The sequence below is a fragment of the Gobius niger genome, assembly GCF_951799975.1.
Source record: "Gobius niger genome assembly, chromosome: 22".
NCBI lineage: Eukaryota > Metazoa > Chordata > Actinopteri > Gobiiformes > Gobiidae > Gobius > Gobius niger.
The window spans coordinates 6,603,267-6,615,739 of record NC_136873.1 but is presented as its reverse complement, the minus strand read 5'-3'; the positions used below and the strand labels follow the sequence as shown (position 1 = coordinate 6,615,739).

The 12,473-nt window shown below is 34.7% G+C and overlaps 1 protein-coding gene across 1 annotated transcript in view; it reads right to left on the bottom strand.

Annotated features, from left to right (window-relative positions):
• LOC306981569 (putative voltage-dependent N-type calcium channel subunit alpha-1B) overlaps positions 1-12,473 on the bottom strand; it is a gene marked incomplete at its 3' end in the record, with an annotated part of 221,568 nt that overhangs the window by 179,624 nt on the left and 29,471 nt on the right. Inside the window, exon 4 of the mRNA XM_079581177.1 lies at positions 504-607. Coding sequence (XP_079437303.1) covers positions 504-607 — 104 coding nt within the window. The remainder of the gene's footprint in view (positions 1-503; positions 608-12,473) is intronic.

Below are 12,473 nucleotides of genomic sequence, written 5' to 3'. Positions count from 1 at the left end.
GCGCTATATAGTCACAATATAGGGAATAGTGTGGACATTCGGATACAGCCTTTGATTTTAGGGAAGTAAACTAAATACCTTCACAAAAAAGAGAAACTGTATATCAGGGGTAGGCAACGTTAGGCCCGCGGGCCAAATCCGGCCCTCCAGCACAGAACCTCTGGCCCTCGAGATGATTTTGAGAAACATTATTATGCAAATAAGAGATCAAATTCCTTTTACAGTGCTCTAAAAATGCAAGAAATAGTGTTGGTGTTTAAAAAATGCCCTGGCAGAACATCCCACTCGGTCCTACAGTAAAACAGTGAATCTCAACTGGTGGGTCAGGACCCAAAAGTGGGTCCCGGAACCGGAACCCGGTCTATAGGAAACTTTTTTTTCAATATGTTCCATCTGAAACTGCATGGAAGGACAGATTTAAAGGCAGATCTACTGCTTGTTCAATAAAAACTTGTGTGGGAAAACAATGAGGCATAATATCATCTGAAGCTGTGCATACTGACCCAGAGAGGACTCCCAGAACCAGGTTGAGCATGAAGAAGGAGCCGATGATGATGAGGGGGATGAAGTACAGCCAGTTCCACATGTTCCCCGCCACATCGTTGGTCTGAAAAGACAATACGCAGTGGTTGAGATAAAAGATACAGTTTGTAAGCGAGATTAACCCAACAGCCCAGACAGTTTGTGTTACTTTCTCAGACTCTGCACTGAATGAGATGTGCGATGTGAGAGGAGGCACTACTTCAGCAACCCAGGCGCGAAAATGGGCTAAATAAACGAGACAATAGCGTCAGCAGACACCTCTGGTCCTTTGGGGATAAAACATGTGGGACGCAAAGCTCGCACGGCGACGTGAAAACAGGAACAACCTCCCAATCTCCTGGTGCAGCTGAATGTTTTGTCATTGAACTGCATTTGTGGTTTCTGCTCCACGTTGTTTTTCTGGATGCTTTTGTACGTCTTTGCTGTGTTTTTGTGGAGGTTTGGTGGATTTGTTTACTTTGAGATTCCAAAATGGTCTTGAAGAAAGCAGCTTTTTAAAAGGTAAACAAAAGCTAGCTGGTCGGCTAAACCCATTTGAGGCAAAAACCGAGAAGAAGAAAATGAGGATGTAAACGCAACAAAAAACGCTAAAAAGTGACCAAAAAAAGTGACAAAAATGACAAAAATTCAACAAAAAAGTGACAAAAGAGCAACAAAAAAGTGACAAAAATCCAGCAAAAAAACCCAACAAAAAAAACAGCAAAAAAAGACAAAAATCCAGCAAAAAAAAAGACAAAAATCCAGAAAAAAGTGACAAAAATCCTGCAAAAAAACGACAAAAAAAAGACAAAAATCCGGCAAAAAAAGACAAAAATCCAGATAAAAGTGACAAAAATCCAGCAAAAAAAGACAAAAAAGTGACAAAAATCCAGCAAAAAAAGACAAAAAAGTGACAAAAATCCAGCAAAAAAAGACAAAAAAGTGACAAAAATCCAGCAAAAAAACGACAAAAAAAGACAAAAATCCGGCAAAAAAAGACAAAAATCCAGATAAAAGTGACAAAAATCCAGCAAAAAAAAGACAAAAAAATGACAAAAATCCAGCAAAAAAGTGACAAAAGAGCAGCAAAAAAAGTAATCAAAAAGTGACAAACACACAAAAGGGAAATAAAAAGTGACGACGTGGTAAGATGTTAACAAATAAATCTCTGGTCCCAGTTTCCTCCCTGTTCATTCCTAAACCATGATTCTGACCCCTCCAGTTTATGCTGTAGATCTCGGATTCTTAGACTTAACATTTGCTTCAAAAAAGTGAAAGAATGAGACGACTAAGCCCTAAAACTGAACTGATGGAAGTGGGGGTGGAATGCCGACTCATGGCTCTGCGAAAACAAAACAAAAAACTTGTCCCAACTTGCCTCATTAGACAGAAAGTGATTAGTAAAGTTTGAATCTCTGGAAAACAAAGCACAGCACATATCGGAACGAAGCAGCTGTTCACGTCAACAACAGATACACAAACAGAGAGGCTTTTTCACTGCTTTACCACTAAACACCCGCACATGTAGACAAAAGGAAAGGGAAATGTTGCTGTTTAGGCAGAAGAAATATTCTCAAAGGGGAGATTGACTTGGTGTAGGCAGATATTTAGGTAAACTAAAGTCATGTTAATTTCTCAAAAACATGTCATGACGACTCTTTATAGTTCAATGACTCACATGCATTTAGTAGCAACAGCAATTTTTAGCCATTAACATCTTAACTCCCACCTGAACCGAGCACATTTTCTCCAGTTTGGCTTTACCCCAGTTCAAAAGCTTCTGGAAAAAAGGTGGACGAAAAAAAATGACAAAAAAATGACAAAAAAATGACAAAAAAAATGACAAAAATATGACCAAAAAATGACAAAAATATGACAAAAAAATGACAAAAATATGACAAAAATGTGACAAAAAAATGACAAAAATGTGACAAAAAATATGAAAAAATATGACAAAAAATATGACAAAAAATATGACAAAAAATATGACAAAAATATAACATAAAAATGCGAAAAAAAATGTGACAAAAAAATGTGACAAAAAAATGTGACAAAAAAATGACAAAAATGTGACAAAAAAATACAAAAATATGAAAAAATATGACAAAAAATATGACAAAAATATAACATAAAAATGACAAAAATGTGAAAAAAATGTGACAAAAAAATATGACAAAAAAATGACAAAAATGTGACAAAAAAATACAAAAATATGAAAAAATATGACAAAAAATATGACAAAAAATATGACAAAAATATAACATAAAAATGACAAAAATGTGAAAAAAATGTGACAAAAAAATATGACAAAAAAATGACAAAAATGTGACAAAAAAATACAAAAATATGAAAAAATATGACAAAAAATATGACAAAAAATATGACAAAAATATAACATAAAAATGACAAAAATGTGAAAAAAATGTGACAAAAAAATGACAAAAATGTGACAACAATGTGACAAAAATTGTACAAAGAAAGAGGAGAGAGGGAGAGGCTAAATGCTAACGCCGTCTGTGCTGTGTTTACGTGACTGAAGGCACGGGGGAAGATCAGACAGGTCCTAAAGAACTCGTCAAAGCTAAGGTAAGAACATATCTCAGTATGTAAAAATGGTGGCCTGTTCCTTTAAGCCTGATGAATAAAAATGTGCTATTCATATCTCCTTCCTTCTTCAAAATCACTATTTCAATTGTCAAAATGTCAAATCCAATGCTCTGAGAGTGGCTTTCCCAAGATGAGAGGGAGAAAGGGGATGTTTCTTATCATCACAGGAGCACATGTACCTGTATACCAGTAAAAAAAACAGTTTTTCTGATATTTTCTGGTGGGTTCAATCCTCATATTCTCCGCACAATAGTCTGCACTGCACTGAGGTCGCTGAGTGGTAATTGAAGGATAAAGGCTCCACTCCTAACCCTGGCCTTTCCAACTGGGTTCACTGAGTAGAATTGACTTTTGAACCAAAGCAAAAACAAGGAGTGGAGCTTTTCAAAAACACCATTGACAGTAGGGCTGGGCAATTAATCGAAATTCGATTACGATTTCGATTACAACAGTAAACGATTACAAAATTAGCATAATCGCAAAAAATCGATTTTAATTTTTTTTTTTTTTTTTTTCACATTTTTTTTTTTGTTCAAATTTTTAATTTTGGGATTTTTGTCACTTTTTTGATGGATTTTTGTCACTATTTTTGATGGATTTTTGTCACTTTTTTGCTGGATTTTTGTCTTTTTTTGCTGGATTTTTGTCTTTTTTTTGATGGATTTTTGTCTTTTTTTTGATGGATTTTTGTCACTTTTTTATGGATTTTTGTCTTTTTTTTGATGGATTTTTGTCTTTTTTTGCTGGATTTTTGTCACTTTTTTATGGATTTTTGTCTTTTTTTTTATGGATTTTTGTCACTTTTTTGCTGGATTTTTGTCACTTTTTTTGATTTTTGTCACTTTTTTGATGGATTTTTGTCACTATTTTTGATGGATTTTTGTCACTTTTTTGCTGGATTTTTGTCTTTTTTGCTGGATTTTTGTCACTTTTTTATGGATTTTTGTCTTTTTTTTTATGGATTTTTGTCACTTTTTTGCTGGATTTTTGTCACTTTTTTGCTGGATTTTTGTCACTTTTTTGCTGGATTTTTGTCACTTTTTTGCTGGATTTTTTTCTTTTTTTGCTGGATTTTTGTCACTTTTTTGCTGGATTTTTGTCTTTTTTTGCTGGATTTTTGTCACTTTTTTCCTGGATTTTTGTCACTTTTTTGCTGGATTTTTGTCTTTTTTTGCTGGATTTTTGTCACTTTTTTCCTGGATTTTTGTCACTTTTTTGCTGGATTTATTTTAAAGGCAACAAATAATCGTTTAAATAATCGTGATTTCAATTATGACAAAAATAATCGTAATTATTATTTTTTCAATAATCGAGCAGCCCTAATTGACAGTACATGAAAATCTTCACAATGGAAACATCCCTGGACGCCTGAGACACAAAAACACAAAACAAAACAACTTTCATCATGTGAAATGTTTTCCTTCTTTTCTGGGACGCAGACCGAGACTGTGACGATTAAAGAAAACCTTAAGTCTGAAAGATTAAAGAGAAACACGTTCTTTTATTCGCCGGTCCACTGTTCTTAAAGCAGCTCTTGTGAATGCATTAATAAATTATTCATAAAATTGTCACCCGATTTGAAAACTAGTTCTCGCTGGATTTTTGTCTTTTTTCTGCTGGATTTTTGTCACGTTTTTGATGTATTTTTGTCTTTTTTCTGCTGTATTTTTGTAATTTTTTTGTTGGTTTTTTGTCTTTTTTTAATGTATTTTTGTCACTTTTTTGATGGATTTTTGTCACGTTTTTGATGTATTTTTGTCTTTTTTCTGCTGGATTTTTGTAATTTTTTTGATGGATTTTTGTCACTTTTTTGATGGATTTTTGTCACTTTTTTGATGGATTTTTGTCACTTTTTTGATGGATTTTTGTCACTTTTTTGATGGATTTTTGTCACTTTTTTGCTGGATTTTTGTCACTTTTTTGCTGGATTTTTGTCTTTTTTCTGCTGGATTTTTGTAATTTTTTTGATGGATTGGAGTGGAGCTTTTCAAAAACAGCATTGACAGTGTATGAAAATCTTCACAATGGAAACATCTCTGGACGCCTGAGACACAAAAACACATTTGAAAACAACCGATACTGGACTAGATTTGTTTCCTTCTTTTCTGGGACGCAGACCGAGACTGTGACGATTAAAGAAAACCTTAAGTCTGAAAGATTAAAGAGAAACACGTTCTTTTATTCGCTCGTCCACTGTTCTTAAAGCAGCTCTTGTGAATGCATTAATAAATTATTCATAAAATGGTCACCCGATTTGAAAACTAGTTCTCGCTGGATTTTTGTCTTTTTTCTGCTGGATTTTTGTCACGTTTTTGATGTATTTTTGTCTTTTTTCTGCTGGATTTTTGTAATTTTTTTGTTGGATTTTTGTCTTTTTTTAATGTATTTTTGTCACTTTTTTGATGGATTTTTGTCACTTTTTTTATGTATTTTTGTCACTTTTTTGCTGGATTTTTGTCTTTTTTCTGCTGGATTTTTGTAATTTTTTTGATGGATTTTTGTCTTTTTTCTGCTGGATTTTTGTCACTTTTTTGCTGGATTTTTGTCTTTTTTCTGCTGGATTTTTGTCACGTTTTTGCTGGATTTTTGTCACTTTTTTGATGTATTTTTGTCTTTTTTCTGCTGGATTTTTGTAATTTTTTTGATGGATTTTTGTCTTTTTTCTGCTGGATTTTTGTCACTTTTTTGCTGGATTTTTGTCTTTTTTCTGCTGGATTTTTGTCACGTTTTTGCTGGATTTTTGTCACTTTTTTGATGTATTTTTGTCTTTTTTCTGCTGGATTTTTGTAATTTTTTTGTTGGATTTTTGTCTTTTTTTAATGTATTTTTGTCTTTTTTTATGGATTTTTGTCACTTTTTTGCTGGATTTTTGTCTTTTTTCTGCTGGATTTTTGTAATTTTTTTGATGGATTTTTGTCACGTTTTTGATGTATTTTTGTCTTTTTTTATGGATTTTTGTCACTTTTTTTCTGGATTTTTTGTCTTTTTTCTGCTGGATTTTTGTAATTTTTTTGATGTATTTTTGTCACTTTTTTGTTGGATTTTTGTCTTTTTTTAATGTATTTTTGTCACTTTTTTGCTGGATTTTTGTCACTTTTTTGCTGGATTTTTGTCACTTTTTTGCTGGATTTTTGTCTTTTTTTTGCTGGATTTTTGTAATTTTTTTGATGGATTGGAGTGGAGCTTTTCAAAAACAGCATTGACAGTGCATGAAAATCTTCACAATGGAAACATCCCTGGACGCCTGAGACACAAAAACACATTTGAAAACAACCGATACTGGACTAGATTTGTTTCCTTCTTTTCTGGGACGCAGACGATTAAACAAAACCTTAAGTCTGAAAGATTAAAGAGAAACACGTTCTTTTATTCGCCAGTCCACTGTTCTTAAAGCAGCTCTTGTGAATGCATTAATAAATTATTCATAAAATTGATTTGAAAACTAGTTCTCGGCCATTTTTTTTTCCGTTCTTCCTGGACAAAGCGGCCCTCCTACTGCTTCGTGTTTTCCATCTCCCGCCTGGAACTGCTGGCAACGACAAACGTCCAGAAATGTGTGTAATATCTGTAAAGATTCCCTCCACGGCGCGAGGTGACAGTTTGCCCCGACTGTAAGCGCTGATGTGCCACTATCGGCGCCTGATGTATTGCGTCCGGCCCCTCGGGGGGACTCGCGGGGGCCCGGGCGCCGCTCTGATGAAGGGCCTGACAACGTGCAGACGGGAGGAGGGACGATGCGGCCGACGTTGGGCATGATTATGATGAGATCTTTTGGGGGGGAGGCTGATTCAGCGATGGAGCTCCGGATTAGGCCCCTCCACGCTGGCACACGCCGGGGGGGGGCGTACCCTGAACCGGACGGAATCACGGCTCTGTCAGAATGGAGATAACGCGTGATTTCTACAACGTGGGCTGAGGAAAACTGGCTTCACATCATCAAAAGCCAGGCAGAAATAAACCAGGTCTGATTGTTGGACAAAAATAAACCCAGGGTTCACACAGGCAGCAACAAGTCCAGTTTCAGGCTGTGTGATGCCACGTTGCACTGCAAAAAGTGGATTCTAAGCAAGTAAAAAATGTCTTGCTTTAAGAAATAAGTTCTTATTTTTTCCCTAAAAAGTAATAATGTTTTACCTGCAAAGTTTTCTTCAGAAAAAAAATCTTGTTTTAGGAAATCAAATCTAGCCATTTCTTGTTCAGATATTTTTGGTAAAAACATGTTAATTTTTCTTATAACAAGAAAGAAAAACTTTTTGAATCTTCTTCAGTTTTAGACAAAGAATATTTTTTCTTATTTTAAGAAAAACTAAGATCAAAAACTCTTACTGTAAGAACTGATTCTCACAGAGAGATAATACATTCCATTCTTTAAAGTGGCGGCTCGGTGGCACAGCGGTTAGTGCTCTCGCTTCACAGCTCGAAGGTCCCGGGTTCGATTCCCACCAGGACAGGGCCTTTCTGTGTGGAGCATGTTCTCCCCGTGTCTACCACTAAAAACATGTACAATAGGTGAATCCTCCAGCAGGTGATTCTGACCATCAGCCTGGCTCCACATCATAAAGACGGGTCCCGGGCGCGGGCGATATTTTCCTTAAATATTAGTGTTTATTAAGAACATTTTGCTTAAATCAAGCAACATTTAAGTAAAATATCCACAATTTTTCACTAAAAAAGAATGTTTTCCTTAAATTATTCAATTTTCTGAGAACATTTTGCTTAATTCTAGCGATTTATTTGCTTAAATTTAGTGTTTCTTTCTTGTTTTATGATAAGAAAAATATTCTATAAATAAGAATTCTTAGCAAGAAAAAATGCTGACCCCATTGGCAGAATTGTTTCCTTAAAACAAGACAAAATGTCTTGTTTTAAGATTTTTTTCCTTGTTTTTAGTCGGGCACTTTTTGCAGTGTGATGCCTAACTATTATATATTTAGTGCCACAAATGTAATGTGTCCCAAAAAGCCTTATTAGCTTATAAGCTTACATGGAGCGCAAAAAAATGACAAAAATGTGATAAAAATTTGACTAAAAATTGAGAAAAAATTGAGAAAAAATTGAGAAAAAAATGATAAAAAATTGATTAAAAAAATGACAAAATGTGACAAAAAAGACAAAAAGTTGATTTAAAAAAATGACGAAAAATGACGAAAAATGACAAAAAAGTGACAAAAATGACCAAAATGTCACAAAAAAATCACAAAAAAGTGAGAAAAATTTGACGAAAAATTTAGAAAAAATTGACAAAAAAGTGATAAGAATTGGAGCGCCATAACCAAGTGGCTGGTATAGTGTACAGGAACATCTGTGCAGAGTATGGGCTGGAAACCCCAAGGTCAAAGTGGGAAACACCTCCAAAGGTGGTGGAGAATGACCGAGCCAAGATCCTGTGGGACTTGCAGATACAGACGGACAAAATGGTGATGAACCAACCGGACATTGTGGTGGTGACGAAGAGCAGAGGAGCCATTGTGGTCGACATAGTAATACCAAGCGACTTCAACATCAGGAAAAAGGAACACGAGAAACTAGAGAAATACCAGGGGCCCATGTATTTCATTATTATCACAAAAATTGATAAAAATGTGACAAAAAATGACAAAAAATTGATTAAAAAATGACAAAAATGTGACAAAAAATGACCAAAAAAATGACAAAAATGTTACAAAATGTGACAAAAAAGACAAAAATTTGATTAAAAAAAATGACGAAAAATGAAAAAAATTGACAAAAAATTGACGAAAAATTGTGAAAAAAATGTGACAAAAAATGTGACAAAAAATGACCAAAAAAATGACAAAAATGTTACAAAATGTGACAAAAAAGACAAAAATTTGATTAAAAAAAATGACGAAAAATGAAAAAAAATTGACAAAAATTTGACGAAAAATTGTGAAAAAATGGACAAAAAAGTGATAAGAATTTGACCAAAAAAAATCGAAAAGTCAAAAAAGTCACGAAAATTTGACAAAAATGAGATGACAGCCCGACAAAAAAAGTGATGAAAAAAAAATCTGAATTTGAGTCTGTTTGAACAAATCCAAGTAGAGAAATACCAGGGGCTCATGTATTTCATTATTCCAAACACAAGTAAAAAAGTCACCAAATGGTTCCTCAGCTGATGGTGGTGGAAGTCTCCTGGTATCATGTGTAAGGGGGGGGGGGAGGATCGAAACGCAGCAGAGGTGACCTGTGTGTGGCCCCTGGCTGCCTGTCTCCTCCTGATTGTAGGTTATTTCTATTTCCAGGGTGTGATCTGCGAGTCTATAGAATAACAGCCCCGGGGCATTCGACACATCTGAGCCCCGCAGTGGCTCGACTCATTAAAGACGTACATCCAGGAAGGTGCAGCGCTCTCATGTCAGGTCATTTAACAATCATCTAGAGGAGGTAGAGATGAGCCACTGAAGATATGACATGAATAGATCATCAGGGGCCCCCCCAAGATGATTTTGAGGAATATTATTGTGCAAATAAGAGTTCAAATACCTGTTAAAGTACTCTAAAAATGAGAGAAATGGTGTCAGTATTCAGCTTGGTCATATATAATGTTAAACAGTGATTCTCTACTGGTGAGTCGGGACCCAAAATAGGGTCATGGGACCGTTTTCAGTGGGTCACAAGTTTTATTCAATATTCTCCATCTGAAAATGCATGGAAACACTCACTGTGTCTGTGAAAATGAATGTGATTGGGTTGTTTTGATCATAATTAATAGGGTATCTACTGCCTGTTCAACAAAAACTTGTGGAAAATGCAATATTTTATACGATATTTGACAAATTCCAGTTTCATTTGGGTCCTCGGCTCGTCATCCGAGGGTAATGGTGGGTCACAAAGCCCTGACACTTGGGAACCACTGATGAAAACGTTGGCATTTGCGGAAAATAGTTCTCAACTTTAGGCTACAATGTTGAAGCTCGGCCCTTGGGTGTTTTGGGAGTGACATTTTGGTAATTTTTTGTCACATTTTGGTAATTTTTTCATCCATTTTTTAAATCAATTTTTTGTCATTTTTTTGTCACATTTTTTGTCATTTTTTTAATCAATTTTTTAATCAAATTTGTGTCATTTTTTTGTTCACATTTTGGTCATTTTTTCATCGATTGTTTTTATCAATTTTTTGTCATTTTGTGTCACATTTTTAGTAATTTTTTTGTCCATTTTTTCATAAATTTTTTGTCATTTTTTGTCACATTTTGGTCATTTTTTGTCACATTTTTTTAATCAATTTTTTGTCATTTTTTTATCACATTTTAGTCATTTTTTTGTCAAATTTTTAATCACTTTTTTGTCATTTTTTGTCACATTTTTTTAATCAATTTTTTGTCATTTTTTGTCACATTTTTTTGTCAATTTTTTTATCACTTCTTTGTCATTTTTTCATCAATTTTGTAATCACTTTTTTGTATTTTTTGTCACATTTTTGTCAATTTTTTAATCACTTTTTTGTCACATTTTTGTCATTTTATGTCACATTTTTGGAATTTTTTGGGTCAATTTTTTTATCACTTTTTTGTCATTTTTTTGTCACATTTTTTTAATAAATTTTTTGTCATTTTTTGGTCATTTTTTCATCAATTTTTTATCAAATTTTTGTCATTTTTTTGTCACATTTTTGTCATTTTTTTTGTCAATTTTTCATCACATTATTGGCTTTTTTTCACATTTTAGGCTTTTTTTCGTCCATTTTTTGTCATTTTCTTGTGACATTTTTGTGACATTTTTGCTTCTTTTTCATCAATGTTTTCTCACTTTTTTGTCACATTTCCATCATTGTTTTCGTCTCAGTTTTGTCGCTATTTTCCCTCCTTTTATCCAGAAGCTTTTGGATTGGGGTAAAGCCAAACTGGAGAAAATGTGCTCGGTTCAGGTGGGAGTTAAGGGGTTAAGGGGATTTAAACTTACCATATGCACTTTAAGTAGTAACATCTAACTCACGCTGCGGATCAGTCCACGCTTTGTGCTGCTACGTTACCAAAACAGCAAAACAGAAACACAAAATATGCTCCTAATGATCAGCTAGACCCCGACGATGCTATTTTCGCACTTCGGCCGCCTGTGGTCAAAGCAAAAAAGCGACATCTCCATGGAGACAAGCTGTCAATGTTTCGCTCACAGCAAAGTCAGGTCTGAGGAGAGACGAGTCCGCTCATTGTAGCTTAGTAGAAGACTTAGAAGTACAGTGGGGAAAAAAAGTATTTGGTCAATTTCACATAGACATTGTATTGGATTTTGGCCAAATACTTTTTTTCCCCACTGCATATGTTACATGTTTCCTCAGCTGGAGCCGCCACCTTAATGTGGTGGAGGGGTTTGAGCACCCGAATGATCCTGGGGGCTCTGTTGTCGGGGGCTTCGTGCCCCTGGTAGGGTCTCCCAGGGCAAATAGGTCCTAAGTGACGGGTCAGACCAACAGGCCCGGTTTGAATCATGAGGCCGTCCTTCTGTGAACTCCGGCCGAGACGAGCTGCGGAGAGGTCTGTGAGAGCTAGGAATGCATTTAGGCAACAACTGAGAGATTTTAATAATAACAATGCTTTAGTTTTATATTGCGCATTCTAGGGCTGTGCAATTAATTAATGATTACAAAATTAGCATAATCGTTGTTTTTTTTGTCAATTTTTTTGTCAATTTTCTTCTTTTTTTCCCAATTTTTCTGGCAAAGCAGACTTGCGTTATTTCACGGCGCTGGGATTCTTTTCCCTTCGCATTTCACGTGCCACGGCTCATGCTTTTGTCTGACATAAAAACAAACGGCGCTGTGTGATGATGTCATCAGGCCGCGCTGCTCAGTTTGCTTGCGCAGGTGTGAGGGCTGGCATTTGTACTTTTATGACTGTTCAGAAAACAGAAAATATTCAGCATCGTTTTTTTTTTAATGAATAAATATATAAATAAAAAAAAGACATTTTTTTAAGGGCAACAAACAATCGTGATTTCAATTATGACAAATATTCGTGATTAATATTTTTTCACTAATAAAGCAGCCCTAGCGCTTTCTAAACATAAGCAATTGACAACATAAGCTTACCACCACCAAGGATGGAGTAATCTCTTAATTCAAGTAGATTTATGTCATTTCTTCCTTAAAACGATTAGTGTTTGTCCAGTGCACTTCTTTCACATGCCAGTGTTGTACATAATATATGACCTCATTGTGTATATTGACAGTATTTCTTACCTTTTTTTCTCCCATTTAACTCTAATAATGTTAAAAGTACTTTCTGATTTGTGTAATAATGTATCTCAAAATCATCTTGAGGGCCAGAGGTTCTGTGTTTACTGCCATTTTCAGTGTTTTTATTGTATTTAAAGCAGTACTAAGCAACGTGTTTACCTTAATA